This window comes from Jaculus jaculus, chromosome 5, assembly GCF_020740685.1.
Source record: "Jaculus jaculus isolate mJacJac1 chromosome 5, mJacJac1.mat.Y.cur, whole genome shotgun sequence".
Lineage (NCBI taxonomy): Eukaryota > Metazoa > Chordata > Mammalia > Rodentia > Dipodidae > Jaculus > Jaculus jaculus.
In genome coordinates, this window is record NC_059106.1 from 165,050,568 (window position 1) to 165,068,115 (window position 17,548).

The 17,548-nt window shown below is 52.8% G+C and overlaps 2 protein-coding genes across 5 annotated transcripts in view; both read right to left on the reverse strand.

Moving 5' to 3' along the window:
* The window catches only part of LOC101612049 (interferon-induced GTP-binding protein Mx2-like), a 51,598-nt gene extending 39,784 nt beyond the window's left edge, over positions 1-11,814 (reverse strand). For all 4 annotated transcript variants that reach the window (XM_045150479.1, XM_045150478.1, XM_045150480.1 and 1 more), the window contains exons 1-6: positions 11,283-11,814; positions 8,010-8,120; positions 4,477-4,669; positions 3,206-3,343; positions 1,731-1,885; positions 513-651 (exon numbers count right to left, since the gene is read on the reverse strand). In XM_045150479.1, coding sequence (XP_045006414.1) covers positions 513-651; positions 1,731-1,885; positions 3,206-3,343; positions 4,477-4,669; positions 8,010-8,099 — 715 coding nt within the window. In that variant the 5' untranslated portion in view covers positions 8,100-8,120; positions 11,283-11,814. The remainder of the gene's footprint in view (positions 1-512; positions 652-1,730; positions 1,886-3,205; positions 3,344-4,476; positions 4,670-8,009; positions 8,121-11,282) is intronic.
* A 2,326-nt stretch (positions 11,815-14,140) lies between these two features.
* Fam3b (FAM3 metabolism regulating signaling molecule B) overlaps positions 14,141-17,548 on the reverse strand; it is a 29,164-nt gene continuing 25,756 nt past the window's right edge. The window contains exons 7-8 of the mRNA XM_045149209.1: positions 15,599-15,731; positions 14,141-14,230 (exon numbers count right to left, since the gene is read on the reverse strand). Of these exons, the coding sequence (XP_045005144.1) occupies positions 14,141-14,230; positions 15,599-15,731 (223 nt within the window). The remainder of the gene's footprint in view (positions 14,231-15,598; positions 15,732-17,548) is intronic.

Below are 17,548 nucleotides of genomic sequence, written 5' to 3' on the forward strand. Positions count from 1 at the left end.
GACACACATGTCCCTCAGAGGACACTCACCACCACAAGGCAGCGGGAAGCACAGTTCACACCCAGCCGCCTGCACCCCAGGGCTTCCTGTCATGCTTGCCTGAGGACAGACAGGGTCTCTACAGACACTGGGCAAGGTGGACCACCATCCACAGAGACACCTGCACACGGCCATACGAGGACGGTGATGTGTCTCCTCAGGCCACCAGCTCGTCCCCACCGCCATCACCCAGAGACACCACAGTGTGTGTCCCTCTCCGTATACAGACTTTCACCGAGCTCCCACCTCTGCCGATGCTCCACATATGTGGATTCCTTCCTTCAGCCCTTGTCCCCACGCCTGTCCTGACAGGGGCTAAGGCAACGAGATCACCAGTGGCCACAAGACCTTAATGTGCCTCCTCTCCTCTGGCCCCAGTGGGGCTCCTCAGTGCTGACCAGACCTGCCTCATCTGACTTCGGGGTTCATTCCCACAGCACCCACAGACCAAGGCTACTGCGTGCTTTTCTCACCTATGGTCCTGTCTCCTTCGGGGTCCACCTCCTGTGCCATGCTCAGAGCCTCCGTGGTGGCGATGTCCACATTGCTGGGGACAACCACCAAGTTAATCGTCTCCTGCTTTTTGATGTATGTCCTGATGAGTCTCTTTATCTATGAGAACAGTGACAGGATTTGGGATGAAGATGGGGAAGGAGGGTGCGTGGGCTCCTCACCTTCCACTGGCCTCAGGATCTGGGCCTTGTGGACAGGCCACCAAAGAAGTGAGGAGTTCCAGTGACCGAGCACAGCACGTCCCCAAGGCTCCAGTCTGCGAACGCCCTTTGCTCTCCCGCCAGCTGAACCGTTTTGGCTCAGGCCGAGCACACTCGGGGCTTTTCTGTCTGTCTCTTTAGTCTTTTGCTTATGTGTTCGTGAAGTTTAGCCAGGCATCCGCAAAAATGTGTCTACTATGTTTTCTTAAAGTGTAAACTCGGCTGGAGAGACAGCCTAGCAGTTAAGCACTTGCCCGCGAAGCCTAAGGACCCTGGTTGGAGGCTTGATTCCCCAGGACCCACGTAAGCCAGATGCACAAGGGGGCACAAGCATCTGGAAGTCCTTTGCAATGGCTGGAGGCCCTGCAGTGCCCATTCTCTATCTGCCTCTTTCTCTCTATATATGTCTGTCATGCTCAAATAAATTAATAAAAATACACACAAAAAAATGAAGTGTAAAGGGGCTCACAAATCTGGAGTTCGTTTGCAGTGGCTGGAGGCCCTGGTGCGCCCATTCTCTCTCTCTCTGTCTCTCTCGCTGCCATTCTCTCTGTGTCTGTCTCTCTCAAATAGGTAAAAAAAATTAAAGTGTAATCTCAACTAAGCAAAATTGGGGGTGTCCCCCGTATAGATACGTACAGGCCCCTGAATGAAACCCGACGCCTCCTTTGCCTCAGGGTCAGCCTGTCATGCCGACGGCTCCCACACCGTCCCCCCGCCTGCTGGGAACAACCATCAACTCTGTCTGTCTTGGTTGTGCTTAGGTTGACTTCTCACCCACCAAGATGCCAACCCACTGTGCTTAGGGACAGAGAGATGGCACCGCTGCCTCCTCCTCCCTCAGACAGGGAGGGCACAGGGAAACCTGGCTCTTCACCCTCAGCCCTCACCGGTGCCCTCTGCTGACCCAGCCCCGCTCACACTGCAGGGCGCTGACCCTGTGGCGCTGCTCAGGGGGGAAGGCGTCTGGACTCTCACCTGCTGTTCGATATCTGCAGGCTGGTTGCCCACGGGCACCCTGGTGATCCCAGGCAAGTCGATCAGAGTCAGATCAGGAACACGTGGTGACCTGACTTCAAGGTCAATGAGGTTGTGGCTGATCTGTAGTCCTTTCCCAGCAATTAAATTCTGGGCTGGAAAAGAGGGTTGACCCAAAAGCCTTGGTGAGCTTTGAGGAAGTATCTTACTCGTGGGAAGCCCTCAAAGGCTCCGGTAGAAAAGTTGGTCCCTAGCTGGGGATGGGATTTGGGAGCTCCTGGCAACGCGGCAGCAGGGCCTGGCTCGGGGACGCAGTTCCCAGGGTAGGACCTTGGTGGTGTGTGATGGTGAATCTCACTCGTAACTTAACGCCTCTAGAGTCATCGTGAAATACATCCGTGTGCACAGCAGTGAGAGAATTTTCTAGACAAGGTTAGTTGAGGTGAGAGGATCCATCCTAAGACAGGCAGACCCTACCATGGGCTGGGATGCTGGAGTGTGTGAAAAAGAGACGCTGGCTGTGGAATTCCTCTCTGCTTCCTGACTTTGTATTGACTGTGACCAGCCATCCGTCATTGCTTCCCCACCACGACGGACTGAATCCTTTTAAACTGTAGGCCAAAATGGACCCTTAGGACTGAAGTTGCTTTTGCCTGTAAGTTGATTGTGTCAGCAACAATAATCACAATTAACAAAGGGCATATTATTCCTAGCCCCTTCCTATCACACAGGCAGTTTAAGGTTAGCAGGGTCCCTAAAAGAGAACCAAATGTGGCTAAAAGTGAGAAATGTCCTTGAGCCTTTGAGGGGACCTGACAAGTCACTGTTGGAGGGTTGCAAGACAAGAACTCAGGAGACAATGGCGTGGGGGTTTCACTGATTGTCGGCGGTGCAGAATTCTGACCCCCACACTAAGCTCGTCCAGAGCTGAGGAAGGCTCTGACACTCTCAAAGCTGCTGTCACTGTCCCCATGATGCTCTGTGCAAGCTCACGGGACAGAGCAACTTGGGAAGGAGCTCCTGGCTCCAGACCTGCTTCCTCTGGGGCCAGCCCTGTGGAGGCCTCAGGTGCGGGAACGACTGTAAATTCCAAACTCCCCTCCCCCTCAGACCCGGCCTTCTGTGCTCTCATGGTTAAGCGTGGTGGTCAGCTTGGATGGACCCAGAAGCACCATGGAAGCAAACCCGTGGGCACGTCTGTGAGGGACGATCTGGATTAGCTCAGTGGGGCGGAAGGACCCACGCGACGTGTGGACCTCACTGTCCATGGGCTGGGGTCTGGGGCGGAATGAAAGGACGAAGACGCACACGAGCGAAGCAGTCTATGGCTGCTGTCACATTCTGCCAACCACTCTGGCTCTCATGAGGAAAGAGAGGGGTACACAGGGTGGCTGTAGTGTCTGGGGTCCTATAAATCAGAACCCCAAAAAGAAAGGGACCCCCAGAGCACTACTGACCCAAACAGGGACACTGACCTTTATTGATCTCCTCTTCAACCTCTGACGGCTCTGAGAACTCTCTCTGGATTCCCTCATAGCTGATCTTGGCGCTCCAGTCCTCTCCCTTCTTTAGCTTCTTCAGTTTCAGTACCAGCGGGCACCTCGTGACGATCCCTAGGAGGGCACAGCCACACCAGAAGGTCATAAGGCCTGGTTGAGGGGCAGCGAGGCAACTACTATTGTTTGTCTACACGAACACAGGACGTCCATCAAATTGCTCTCTAAATATTTGGGTTTGTGCCCATCTATTAACGATGCTCTCACTTTTGATTATAGAAGCTTCTTTCTAGATGTGGTGTTTACAAGGGGAGATTCAAAACTCATCAAAGTGCTTAGAGGAAGTGGGAGTGGAGTCTTCAGCACTGAGTCCTCTACCACAACCGCGAAGGCATAGAGCCCTGCAGCAGAGGGAGTGGCAAACATGTAAGAACCAAAGTTAGGGGAGGGTTGTTGTACAATGTTCCAGGTACAAAGTGGCTGACAAATAAGACCTGCGTAATGTGAAGGCCAAAAAAAAAACATTTACATTAAAATTCAAGAGGGACTTGTTGGAAAAACGAAGGGTTCAGTTGAGGGGAAAATGGGAGGGATGACAAATAAAGAAGGCTGGTGGGAGAAATTGTAATCAAGATACAAGGTGCATGTGCATGGAGATTATCAATAAAAAGTGAAAAGAAAACAGTAAGTAAGAAAATACCAGTTGACGCGGCTGGAGAGATGGCTTAGCAGTTAAGCGCTTGCCTGTGAAGCCTAAGAACCCTGATTTGAAGCTCAATTCCACAGGACCCACGTTAGCCAGATGCACAAGGGGGCGCACACGTCTGGAGTTCATTTGCAGTAGCTGGTAGCCCTGGCGTGCCCATTCTCTGTCTCTCTCTATCTGTCTCTTTCTCTCTCCGTCTGTCACTCTCAAATAAATAAATAAAAATTTTTTTAAAAAGAAAGAAAATACCAGTTGAAGAAAAAGGTAACTTAATTGATAGATGTCATAGGTCACACTGAGGAGCCCTAAACAGCCTGACTGCTACTTTGCAAAGAAAGGAAGAAACACCAGGGTCTGTACACAGAGGAGGCCACATGAGGTCACAGTGGGGAGCCACCAGCAAGCCAAGGACGAAAGACCTCAGGGGACATTCAGCCTTCATCGTGAAGCTCTCCTTCCCCACACAAAAGATGTGAGAACACACGTTTGTGGTTTCAGCCATAGATTTGGGCAGCCCTGGCAGAGGAGTCACACACGTTCTCACCACTGCCTCGGGGGAGGGCGACTCCAGACAGAGCTTCCAGCACAGAGCTCTTCCCTGAACTCTGGTCCCCGATGACGGCGATGGCGGGCAGGGCCAGGTCCTGCTCCACACCCAGGGCCCGCAGGGAGTCGATGAGGTCGATGCAAGGGCGCACCTTCTCCTCATAGTGCTTGCAGAGATTCCTCTCAGAGCCCTGGGGAAGGGGAAGACCAGGCACTGGGTTATGTGCTCCAGGCTGCAGTCCACCAGGCACGCCCAACGTCAAGTACACAGTACACACACGATCAGAATCCCCAAAAGGAAGTGAGAAATGGGATGAAAATCATGAGAAGAAATAATAAACTCAGAGTGTTCAATTGTAATGACAACCACTGACCTAAAGATCTAAGGAGTAAGGGACGCTCAGGCACAAGACACACAGTAAAGGGCGCAGCCGAGACACATTAGAAACAAACTGTCCAAAGCTGCTTACCAGCAGAAGGGATCAGAAACAGAGAGAAAACGACATGGGATGTTCACAGGAGCAAAGATAAGCATGACAGTAAAACATTTTAGCAGAGAGAATGTCAGTGAGAGGACAATGAGGGGACATTTACCTATTTAATTTTCAGCTGGTGACTGACCCCAGGGCTTCACGCATGCTAGGTAAGTATGTCCTACCACTGACAACATCTCCATTCCCAAGCGCGTTTCAATCACCGACCAGACACCATTGATCTTGAATTCTATACCCAGCAAAAGTGCTATTCTGGGACTAGAGAGATGGCTTAGTGGCTAAGCGCTTGCCTGTGAAGCCTAAGGACCCCGGTTCGAGGCTCGGTTCCCCAAGTTCCACGTTAGCCAGATGCACAAGGGGGCGCACGCGTCTGGAGTTCGTTTGCAGAGGCTGGAAGCCCTGGCGCGCCCATTCTCTCTCTCTCCCTCTATCTTCCTTTCTCTCTGTGTCTGTTGCTCTCAAATAAATAAATTAATTAATTTAAAAATATGCTATTCTGAAATGAAGGCAGGAGTGAAGGACAAATGACCCTGACAGGAAACACACAGGTGACTGGTGGCAAGTGTGTCTCCAGGACAGAAAACGTGGCCTTTATCCAACAGTGAGGAGTCACAGAGCGTTTTATTTTGCCGTTTTATAGGTGACGCATGGATTTAACTTGCAACTTTTTTAGGGGCAGGAACAGTGAAAGTGAACGTGGGAAGCTGATGTCTTGAAAGGAACTGCACGCTTTCCACACAATCCCTCTCTGCAGCCTCACAACCCTGGACGCAGACCGGGGCGACCGTCCGCACTGCACTGCGCAGAGCTCACGAGACAATGGAGACCAGAGAGTGTCAGTCACTTGGCCAACGTGCGATGGGCAGGTCAGGTGTCAGACAGTGCAGCCTGCGGCCCACTCTTAATCTCTCTCCTACGCAAATCCTTTTACACATAAAAGGAAACTAGAAAAAATCAAGACAGGATGCAGGGGAGAAGGTTCAGTGGTTGAAAACACTTGCTTCATAAGCCTGACTGCTATACCTCAGACCCCAGCCTGCATGTCAAAGCCAGCACATGCTGGGTCCAATCACTATTTAACATGCCTGTGGCAATGACAGGCGGAGTCACAAGAGTCCTCAGGTTGACCTCCACATGTGCCTGTGACACATGCATATGCACCCTCACACATACGTACATTTTGTAGACACATACACAAATTATCACGAACTCTAGACTGTTTAGACACACAGCACCTGAACAAAGTCTACTCTACAGAAGTGTGACGGAGCTGGCAACAGAGGGGAGGACACGAGCGGAGACCAGGAGACCCACCGTGGAACCAACACAGGAGTGCCAACCAGAGCGCTCCTGTCACTGAAAGAGCCCTGGGAGGTGGCTGAGGAGCTCAAGCAGAGCAGTGTGCTGTGGGCTCTCGGCTGCAGGAGGGACCTCCTGTGACATCAGCAGGGTGAGGGTCTTACACCACACAGGAAGCGGCTGTCGCCCAGGGCTGGCTCAGGAAGTCAAAGAGGGATGCTATCAACAGGACAGTTGAGCAGCCAGCAAAAGGCATGTCTTGGACTAATAAAACAGTTGTTCAGGCTGGAGAGAGGGCTTAGGAGTTAAGGCGCTTGCCTGCAAAGCCTAAGAACACATGTTTGACTCTCCATGTCGCACGTAAGCCAGCCGCAGAAAGGTGGCACAAGAGTGCAAGGTCACGTATGCACACAAGGGGGCACAGACATCTGGAGTCCTATTGCAGTAGCTGGTTCCCTGCAGGACCAAGTCTCTCTCTCTCTCTCATTCTTGTTCATATATATATATGTATATGGCTAGTCTGTTGGCCTTGCATCAAAAAAGTGAAAATTAATAAAACATTCAAAAAATGTATTTAATACAAAAGTCTTAAGAATCCTCAGAACTGGTGTTGAAACCATGCTTCACGCAGAGAGCACACAGTGACATTTTTTCTCAAACTTAACAGCGACTGGTCTAAATCCTTCCAGAACAGTACAAATTACTCTGAAATAGAACATCTAAGTGGGAGCGTGGCGCCTGACCCATGCTTGATAGGAAGGGGCAGCCTAGAGGGTGTGGGCTGTACAGAGCGGGGCAGGAGAGGAGGGGCCCTCAGGGCCCAGTCTCAGTGTGCAACAACAAGGAAGCACTCTGCCCGGATACAGAGTGGAAGGAAGGTCTCTGGAGGCCCATGGCCACAAACGTAGAAGAGATGGAGCCGGGCGTGGTGGCGCACATCTTTAATCGCGGCACTCGGGAGGCAGAGGTAGGAGGACCGCCGTGAGTTCGAGGCCACCCTGAGATTACAGAGTGAATTCAGGTCAGCTTGGACCAGAGTGAGACCCTACCTCAAAAAAAAAAAAAAAAAAAAGTAGAAGAAATGCAGACCAGGACGAGAAAGATATCAAATCTCCTCCTCCCTGGCATCGCCACATCTTGCGCCATGGGTGTTGTTAGCCGACAGAACACAGAAAACAGCAGAGTAAAAACAAGGCTCTTGCAGTGTCTGTGAAGTGTCAGGTCACTTCTCAGAGCCATGACGAAAGTCACGAATGTCCCAGCAAGTGGTTTTTTTTTAATCACACAGAGAAATATACACAAAGCACACAATTTGGAGGCGGTAGTAGCCACACTTTCAAGAATGAAGTGGACTGTTCTTTCCTGTCCTTCCACCGCCACCCTGAGGTGCCAAAGGACTCCTTAGGAAGGAGTTCCTGGACCTAGACAGCCACTCCTCATCAGTGGAACCCAATTTTCCCAAAGGTTGCTGAACCGGACAAAAAATGAGGTCTGTTTTCCCTTTCTTCACAGTTCCTACTTCGGCACGTGTTGTATAATATCCATCAATGCTCACTGTACTGGCTTTTGTCCAAGAGACAAAGAATTATTTGCATTGGATGGAGGCAGTTCCCACTTGGGGCTGTCCAGGGATCTCAGGAGGGGCAGAATCCACGGCCACTGAGGCACTAGACGTCACTCCCCTCTCAGAGAGACACAGCTCATGTCTATGAAAGGTAGCTGTAGAGCAGACACTTACCATTTCCTGATGTTTCTCTGACTTGTCATGAAGGTCATTTTTTACTAAAGATGATTTGAACCTCCCAGATTTTGGTGACGAATGATTCATGTTTTTTTTTTTTTCCCCCACCTGTAAGGGAGCGTGTGGAGAGTTCCTAAGTCAGGCGGGAGGAATAGCAAGAACCTTACTTTAAAGTACTTATAGATGCTGTCAATCTGAAATCCCACCCCTTCCCTGCTTAGGACCGACCTCCTGTCCCCATCAAGCCCCCTCCCCCACCCTCGGCTCCAGACTGAACACCTCCTTCACCTAAGACCTGGAGTCCCAGAGCACTGGGCCATGGCTGCCTGAGTTGGATTCACAGTGCCATCAGTGGCATCGCTGGTCCCCAGGGCTTGTGCCCCATGGCCAAGGGTTCCATGTGACAAAATCTGGGGAGTCTGTGTGCCTTCCTCTCTTTGGCCCCCTGAAATGTCAGCCCCGGGTTCTGTCTGCAGTCCACAGGCCTGTGATCTTTTCCAGGGTCTCTTGTGAGACTCGGTGGACATCAGGAGCAGAGCCAACAGAGGGCGCACTTGGTGCCCTGAGCAGCCAGCTGCAGGTCAGCCTGAAGGAGCACATCCTTCCAGCTGGCCCCTGTTCTGTCAAGTGCAGGTGAGCTCCCGCTCTCCATCCTGAATGTACTGCGGAGCGGCAGGACCGCGGCCTCCCTGGCCTCTGCTCCCCACCCGTCCCTCTACAGAGCCAGTGCGCGGAGACCACACGGCGGGCTGGCCACATTTCCTGCAGGCAGGCGTCAAGCACAGGCTCCTGCCTCACCCAGAGGTCAAAGCCAAGTGGAGGCCAGGGGCCAAGTGTAGGGGTCTTCGCTGCATTTCTACCCAGTGAGGTCTGGAGCCTCTCAACCCCTTCTGTCCTCAGAGTGGCTGACTCTAGGGATAAATTGGGGTAAAGAACTGCAGAAAACTTTCTTATGAAACTTACACTTTCTCTGAGATTATTGTGTGAGATGCCAACTTTTTTTTAACTTATAAGACTCTGTGTGATAATGATGTAATCCACTGGCATAAAATAACGTGACTGGATTTCTGTGCCATGGTGTTCCTGTGGCCTGGACCGATGACCAATAATGACCGGTGATGTTTAAACATGCTGACTGATCATAACCTATGCTTTTTGCCCAATTTCCAACAACAATAAAAAGAGAAATCCACCACCCTGTGCATCTGGCTTGTGCGGGACCTGGGGAACAGAACCTGGGTCTCTTGGCTTTGCGGGCAAGCACCTTAACTGCTAAGCCACTTCTCCAGCCCCAGCCTGGGATTCAGTCTGCTGGGGAAGCACCCTCAGCTCAGCCGGGAACAGCAGCGGCCCAGAGGCAGGATTCCATTCCCTTCGTCCATCCTGACCTCGAGCCAGCACACTGTAGGTCTAGTAAAGGCCTGAGCTGCTGAGACCTGAAGCTGCCCAGGGTGGTCAGTCTGGGTTGAAAGCATCCCCATGTGACTCAAGCTCCCATGGGGCCCTGGGAGGTTCCTGTCCTCGGTCAAAGTGTTTGTGAACAGAGAGTCAAGCACCCTGTTCTCTGCAAAGATCAAGCTTCACCCACACCTGGCTAGAAGGAGTGTCCAGAGCCAGGCAGGCTAGAGGACAGGAAGGTGAGTCCATAGGAGCCCGTGGGTTTGGGCTGAGGGAGCTAGCTGAGCTGAGCAGGGCTGCGTCCTTCACACACTTTGGGACCCTCTGGACTGGGAACAGAGGCAAGGCAGTGGAGGGCGGTGTTAACATCACTCCTGATGCCCCTCTCCGCAAAAGTCCATTCCCAACTGATCAAATCAGTCCAAGATCCCCATGGAAGCGGGTGGTGGAGACTCCAGGAGGTGGAGGGCAAGTGGCAGTTTGTACCCTCTCTGTGTCTCCCAGGGTTTCTCAGCCTCCCACCATGCCCTGTCCCCACGGGGACAGACTGCTGCTCCACACACTGAAACCTAGTTCAGGCTCAATGGGAAGTCCCTGGGTATCTTGCATCCAAGATTTTCCTGCCCACTGGACCCTGTCAGCCCTTCCAGCATAGCCCCCCAATCCTGCTTTTCCTGGAGTCACCTGGCTGACTCCCAAGCCTGGGCAGAAACCAGGGCTGATGTCTGTGTTTGCGGCTGGCTCCCAGGACAGGTTGGGTGCAGTGAGACTTCTCAAGGTCTTTCAACCCCAGATACCCCGGGAACTCTGCTGCACCATCCCCCACCCCCGCCAGTAGAGGGGCCTCGAATTAGGGGTGTTGTTTAAGGCACCGCCCTGGGGGTCAGTGGCGGGGATGAGACTGAGGTCTGGGGTGGTCTAGCCCATGCAGCTGACATGGAAGAGGAGCCTGGTCACTTTCTCCTGATTGCTAGCCGGGACTTGATCACGGAAACACCGATGCCACCTGCTTGCTCTAGCAGGCCTAGAACCCATGTCTGATCTAGTCTCCTCAAGACTCCTCAGCAATAGCAGCTTCCTGCTTCTTCTCCATCCTGGTGTTGGCCCCTGAGGGTGCTCCTCTGGGGCGCAACAACCAATCTGGTCCCTCACTTACACACCTGAGCCTAAGGATGAGGTGTTCTGATTAGATGTCCGATCCATGGATGTGACCCGACAGGTCTATGTAAGCCCCTTGCCTTTCCTTGGACCTTCCTGCTCCTGTGAGGGGACCTCTTGGTCTCCCCTCCTGCTTCCTGCTGGGAGAAGGGACAATTTCCTTTCTGCCTGGGTGCTGGTCTGCGTGGGTGACCGTGGGTAAGATGTCTCCAACCCACCTTGGCTCTGACTCCCTTAGCCCCTGCCCCGCTGAGCCCGCCCTCCCCTCCCCTACGTGAGGCTCCTCCCCATCTCACAGCCAGGCTGAGGGAGGCTTTCTCTTGGCTTGGGTTCTCCCTCTTGACCTTAACTCTCCCTCCAGTAAATCTCATAACTCACACTTCTCTGAGCCCTCATGGACTGTTCTTTGGTAACTTGGACCAGCACTGGATGTTTGGTTCAAGATGCAGGGGTCTCCTGCATCTTTTTTTTTTTTTTTTTTTTTTGGTTTTTTGAGCTAGGGTCTCACTCTAGCCCAGGCTGACCTGGAATTCACTATGGAGTCTCAGGGTGGCCTCGAACTCCCAGCAATCCTCCTACCTCTGCCTCCCAAGTGCTGGGATTAAAGGTGTGCGCCACCACGCCCGGCTGGTCTCCTGCATCTTTCTGGGGGTCGGATCCTGCCATGCTGTCCAGCCCGGCATCACTGGCATGGCCATGCCCAGCAGTCCTTACCTGAGTCCGCACCAGGAGCTCTGCTGCCAGTCTATCCAGGCTGGGATGGTCCAGGTCCCCCTGCAGCAGCACAGTGCCTGGATTGCAGGCTCCTGGGCTTTTAGTAGTGCTGGGCTGGCCCGCCGCTTCCCCTTTGAGAACTTACAGGAACTGCGAGGGGCGGGGCTGAGATGGGAAATGAAACCCATCCCCAGCCCTCCGCCCCCGCGGTCTGGGTGTAAGGGCTCAGCTCACCGCCTGCCTCCTCTGCAGCTGAACCTGCCTCCCTGTAGACTTCCATTTTCACCGGGTCTTTCGGGCTCCTCCGTGATCCCACGTGCTGTGGCCAGTCGGGTCCTGGGCCCACGCCAAGTCCCTCTCCTCCCCCATCAGCTCCCTCTCCCTTGCTTTGTCTGCTTTGAGGCTTCCCCTCGTCAGGCCTCTCTGACTTGTCCAGGCTGAGAACTGACAGGCTGCGCTGGGAATGCAAGATGTCACGGGTGGCCTCCTTATGGGGAGGGGGCGCCCTCTAGTCTCTGCCTGGGGAGAGACATTTCTCTTCGAGGGCGCGCAGCCATTCTCCCTCCAAGCCTGCCTTTGCTGCACGCAGCAGCGCTGGGCATGGTGGTCTGCGGAGCCCCGCAGTCTCGGGAAAGACTCAGCAAGCTGCCTAGAGCTTCTGAGCCCCTCGCTTCCTGCTCAGGATCAAGAGGGGCAGCAGCACCTGGGGGCTGTGGGCTCACTGGCGCTGGTCAGGGTCTGGCACTCAGGGGAGACGGGGTACAGGCTCGTAGCCCACCCCACCTCCCTGCACAGCCTGGTCTTCGGGACTGCGCCTCCTGTGCAGAGGACTCCCTCCATCTCAGCGATGCCTCTCCTCCTGGGCACCCATGGGACTCACTTGCTGAAGCTCTTCTGAGCAGGGAGCTGTCAGTTTCCCTGTCTCCCCATGGCGCATGGCCCTGTCTCAGGGCCTTGGCCTCAGCCACCAAGCTGAAGATCAAGTCTGGGGCAGCGATTCTGCTGGCCCCACCGCAGCCTTGCAATTCCGGGGCCTGCTCAGTTTCAGTTTCAGTTTCTGTTTCCTTCGCTTTTCTGTGGTTGTTAGGAGAGGACAGTCCAGCTGTGCTGAGAAGTCACGTGTGTGGGTCTGGGCCTTGGCTCATGTAGGAGGTCGGGGGGGCTCTCTGATGGGTGGGAGGTGACTTGGGGTGGTGGCGATCTGGGGGGAGGGGCAGCTGCATAGGTTTAGAGGAGGCAGCCTAAGAGTTGGCCTGTCTAGGGGAAGAGGGGGAAAAGGGGAGGACTAAGGTGTGGAGCTGGTGTCAGGGCCCCTTCGGGCGGGGAGGACCACCAGCTGCAGGGCAGCCCAGGACTGTCTGTCCCTCTGCACTCTGGGAGCCTGACCACAGGAGCTGGAGTGGCCCCCATATATCCAGCTCCCAGGGGCTGAAAGAACTGCAGAGTGGCCCCAAGCATCTGCTCCTTGGGCTCTTGAGTCCCTCCTGGGCTCAGGGGAGACCCACCTAGTGCCACCCCAGCCCAGCTGGACTCTCCAAGTGAGCCGGGTATGGTGACGCACACCTTTAACCCCAGCACTCAGGAAGCAGAGGCAGGAGGATCGCTGTCAGTTCCAGGCCAGGCTGAGACTCCACAGTGAATTCCAGGTCAGCCTGGGCTAGAGTGACTCTCACAGGAAGAACTTGAAGGAGCCTGGTTATCTCACTTAGTATATATGTTTTTCCACTTCTATCCATTTTCTTGCAAATATCATAGCTTGCACATGCATGAGGAAAACAATGGGGCCCCCCATCTGTCATTCCTATGACACTGAACCTGGAGATGCTATTTTTTTTTTAATTTGGTTTTGTTTTCTAGTTAGAGGGGCTAACTTGTGAGCCCCAGCAGTTCTCTGATCTTTGCTCCCCACAAGACTGGCGTTACTGTGTTCTTGGCCATACCCAGCTTTTAATGTGGGTGCTAGTGAGGGATGTAACCAAGCCGCAATGCTTACATGCTTTTAACTGCTGAGAAATTTCCCCAGCTGCTCTCTCCTGATTTTTTATGGAAACCTGTTGTCAATGTTAGAAGCCTTTCATCCATCCCTTCTCCTCCACATTCGGGTGCGATTCTGAACTCCCGGGAGTAGATGAGCATTCGCTGTGGCACGGAAGGCTCCAGGCTTTTTGTGCCCGGGATCAGGAAGGCGCCCGGAGCAGACGCAGTCAGTCACACTTGTTCCAGTGGCTTTATTTCTTCACCGGACCACGCTGGTCTTCAGACAGCCTGTATCTTGGGAAAATGTGTCGCCCAGCATCCAGGCTGCATGGCTGCCCTCCTGACAGCGGACCCATGACAGTGGCTCTGTGCCAGCTCCTGTCTTGTCCCTCAATGCCTGGCACAAAGGCAGCGCTGGTAGCCAATGACCCCAAAGCACACAGGGGGGCTGAAGAGCAGAGAGAGCTGCCCAAGGTTGTCCTCTCAGCGTTTCTATTCATTCCCCAGGTGATAATCAGCAGGAATGGGGCTGTGCTTGGTGACAGTGAGATACAGGCATGCTCTCCACAGAGCTGGGGGGCTCCTCCAGGCCTGACCTAGGCCTCAGCTTGAGGCCTGATGCCCCCCCCCGCCGCACCTAGCAAGCTGTGCTATTTCCCACCACTCTCTCTGCCCCGTGGCCCTTCACAATTCCCGTGCTCTCTAGCTCTTGTACAAAACCAGTATAAAAGCATCAGGTGCTGAGATTCAGCAATGTCTCTTTAATCTGCAACAAGCCCAAAATACACACAGATATCCCCTGCTGCGCTGCAAGGGGTAAGACTTGGGCCATGCCAGCTGTGCATTTATGTACAAAGGCATTTATTGAAGCCCACATGGCACTAGCTCAGTCCTTTGGGGATGCAGCCTTCGATCTGGATCTCTGCCGGCCAGCCAGAGTATCTGTTCTTCTCGTTGTCCGAGTGGTTGATCTGTGTGAGGGGAAAAGAGCTTTAGGTATTCACTCAGCTGGTCAGCACATAAGATACTTGCTCTGTGTTGTCTGTCACAGGCACAGGAACAGAAAAACTTCCTAAAATGGGATTTCCTCTAATCCCAAACTGAGTGATTGCTTTATCTCAAAGTCTCTCTCTCCCGCTCTCCTTCTTCCTCTTTTTCTTTCTGTTATTTTTTTCAGATAGTTTCACTCTGTAACCAAGGTAGCTGGTCGGGAACTCACAGCAATTCTCTTGCCTCATCATTCATAGTGCTGGGATTAGAGGTGTGCAAAACCACACCACATTTCAATGTTTTTCTTTTGCTACTTGAATGCAATTCTAGAACTTTCTGCAGTAATGGAGATCTTTAGTCTATGCCATCTAGGAGAGTGGCTGCAAGATTGCTGGTGGCCCAAGTGGAAACTTTCACTGATGCATGCATCATACCCACGGCCTCTGGCCTCACACTTTCAGAGCGAGGGCATCCCAGGAAGATCTCAGGAGCCATCCACAGTGTCCTGGTTGTGTGGTACCCCACCCCACCCCAGGGAGGTCACACTGACAAGAGAAGACCTAGCTGCCCCCAGTTGTCATCATCCTTCCCCATTCGATGACCCTATGTACAGAAGAAATTGGTGACAAATGTACAATGTCCCAGTCTGAATCAGATGGAACCCTGTGTGGCCCTGGAGGCATATAGGGTTCTGTGTTCTTGGGATTCTGGCTAACTGGGAGGTGACTTTACCCAGATCTAAGAGTGATCTTGGGAGTGCACCCCATCTCCTCCCCTCTAGACTCACATTTCTGTTGGGGGGGGATGGGATGATGAACCCCAGAGAGTGGACTTGTATGGGTACATGATGCCACCCCTTGGCTGGGCTTTTCCCAGGAGACAGTGACGGACAGGTCAGGATTTCATTCACTTTATGCTTTTTTCTTCCTTTGGTAAATCAAGGCCACCGTATAGGGGGGCATGTCAGATCATGCCACGACCATGACACGGTGACCGTGACCATGGTGTCAGATGCATTCAGCCAGTGCTTAGCAACACCTGCCCCATTTGAAATACTTCACACACACACATCTCAACCTTCTTGTCTCTCATCTTCAAAGGCGTGAGGCCCAGAGCAGGAGAAGGGGAATGCTAGGCTGCTGGTGAAGAACAGAGACCTGACTACAGGCCAAGGAAACCAATCCCAACATCCGGGTCACACGTGAAGAGATTGAGTCTAACCAGATAGACCACCGAGCTCATGGAAGAGGCTTACAGGCAGGCCCCACGTGTGCCGGGGCGTAGCGCAGGCAAAGCCACCTTTTCGCGCCCAGCCCCGTTTATGGGAACAGACGCGAGAAGCTGCTCACCTTTTCTCTCTGGAGCCCCGAAGGAAGCTCAAAGCCCTTTGCTGCGAGAAACACCCAGCTGGACCTGAACCGGATGTTTCTGATTTCCTGGCTCCCGAGGGCTTCTATGGCATCCTTGGCTTCGGGCTGCAGTCTGGTGCAAAGGGGAAAATATGAGACAGCCTCTCATAAAGGCTGGAGTGGCAGGGAGTGTCCTGTCCTGGCTGTCTGGATGGGGTGATGCCAGCATGACCCCCTACGGCTCAGGCTTGGTGCTGTATGGCACATGCTGGCAAAGAGTGTGGTCCTTCTAGCTAAGAGATGGGCGCATCCAAAACCACTTCACACCTCAGGTGGAGCCCAGGATCCTAACTCCTGGTTCTGAAAGTAGTGTTTGGGGTTCTGTCATATCCTCCACTCAGCCAACATCATTCCCGTCCTTGCTGCTCTGCCCCTCTCACTTACTGACCTCACGGTTATGTGGGCAACGTTGTTGGAAGACAAAAGCAAATGTCAAATTGGCAGTTGTCAGGCCTGGAGAGATAGGTTAGCAGTTAAGGCACTTGGCTGCAAAGCCTAACATCCTGAGTTCGATTCCCTAGTCCCCACGTAAGGCCAGATGCACAAAGTGGTGCACGTGTTTGGAGTCCACGTGCAGCAGCTGAAAGCCTTGACGTGTCCATCTCTTTGTTCATCTCTCTACCTCGCGTTCTGCTTGCAAGTACATAAATAAAAATGTTTCATAGTGTCATTTTAGGGCTGAAGAGATGGCTTAGCAGTTAAGGCTCTGCCTGTAAAGCTAAAGGACCCAGGTTCGATTCCCCAGGACCCACATAAACCAGATGCACAAGGTAGCACATGGATCTGGAGTTCGTTTGCAGCAGCCGAAAGCTGTGGCATGCTCATTTTTCTCTCTCTCTCAAAGTAATAAATAAAATCAAATAAAAACAAAAGTGTCATTTTCCTTTATTACAAGAGGCAGCAACTAGAAAAGCCAAAAGCAGGGAAGGGATTTGGAGATGGTTGCATGGATAAAATGCTTGTCATGCAAGCATGAGGATCTGAATTCAGATCCCTCGACCCCAGGCAGAAGGCTGGGCATGGAGGCACAGGCCTATAATCTCAGCACTGGGGACACAGAATAGCTGATGGGCTCACTGGTTAGCGAGTAGCTGACTTGGTGAGCTCAAGGTTCAGGGAGAGACACAGTCTCAGAGAACATGGCAGAGAGTGACCCAGGAAGACACAAATGTCAACGTCTGGCTTCCCATGTGACCCCCACATACATACACGCATACGCTTGCACACACACACACGTATATGCCTATACACACATACACACATACGCCTGCACACAGACACACCTGCACCCACATGCACGTGTACACCTGCACACATATACCAGCATACGCCTGCACGCACATACATGCATCTACCTGCACACATATACATGCATATACCTATACACACACCTAAAGCAGGAGAAAGAGGAAGAAGAGGAAGAGGAGGAGGAATTGGGGAAAGCTTAAACCAACACATGGTTGAGAAATGCTGTGAGTCCCTCTGAGGGATTAGAAGATGGTGTGAGTCCCTCTGATGGAGCAGGGGATGGTGTGATCCCTCTCCGAGGGAGCAGGGGATGGTGTGAGCCCCCTGAGGGGAGGGAGTCACTCTGAAGAAGAGAGGAGGTCAAGTAGAGAAGAGAAACAAGAAAGCGCTGGTTCTCCTGAGTGAGCCACTCAGAGTTTCCACACGTGTTCCAAGGACTCTGACTCGGGTCAGATGTTTCTTGCAAAAGGTAAGTTAGATCTCTGGGGAGTCATCGGTACAGTCACTGCATAAATCAGATTTCTGTGGAGTCTTAGAAGCTCAGTCCTAAAGATAGACACTCACATTTTGAGAGTCACTGGCACAAATGAACTGCTCTGAGCTATGCTGCATATGAACATGTGTGTGCACACGAGTGTTTCT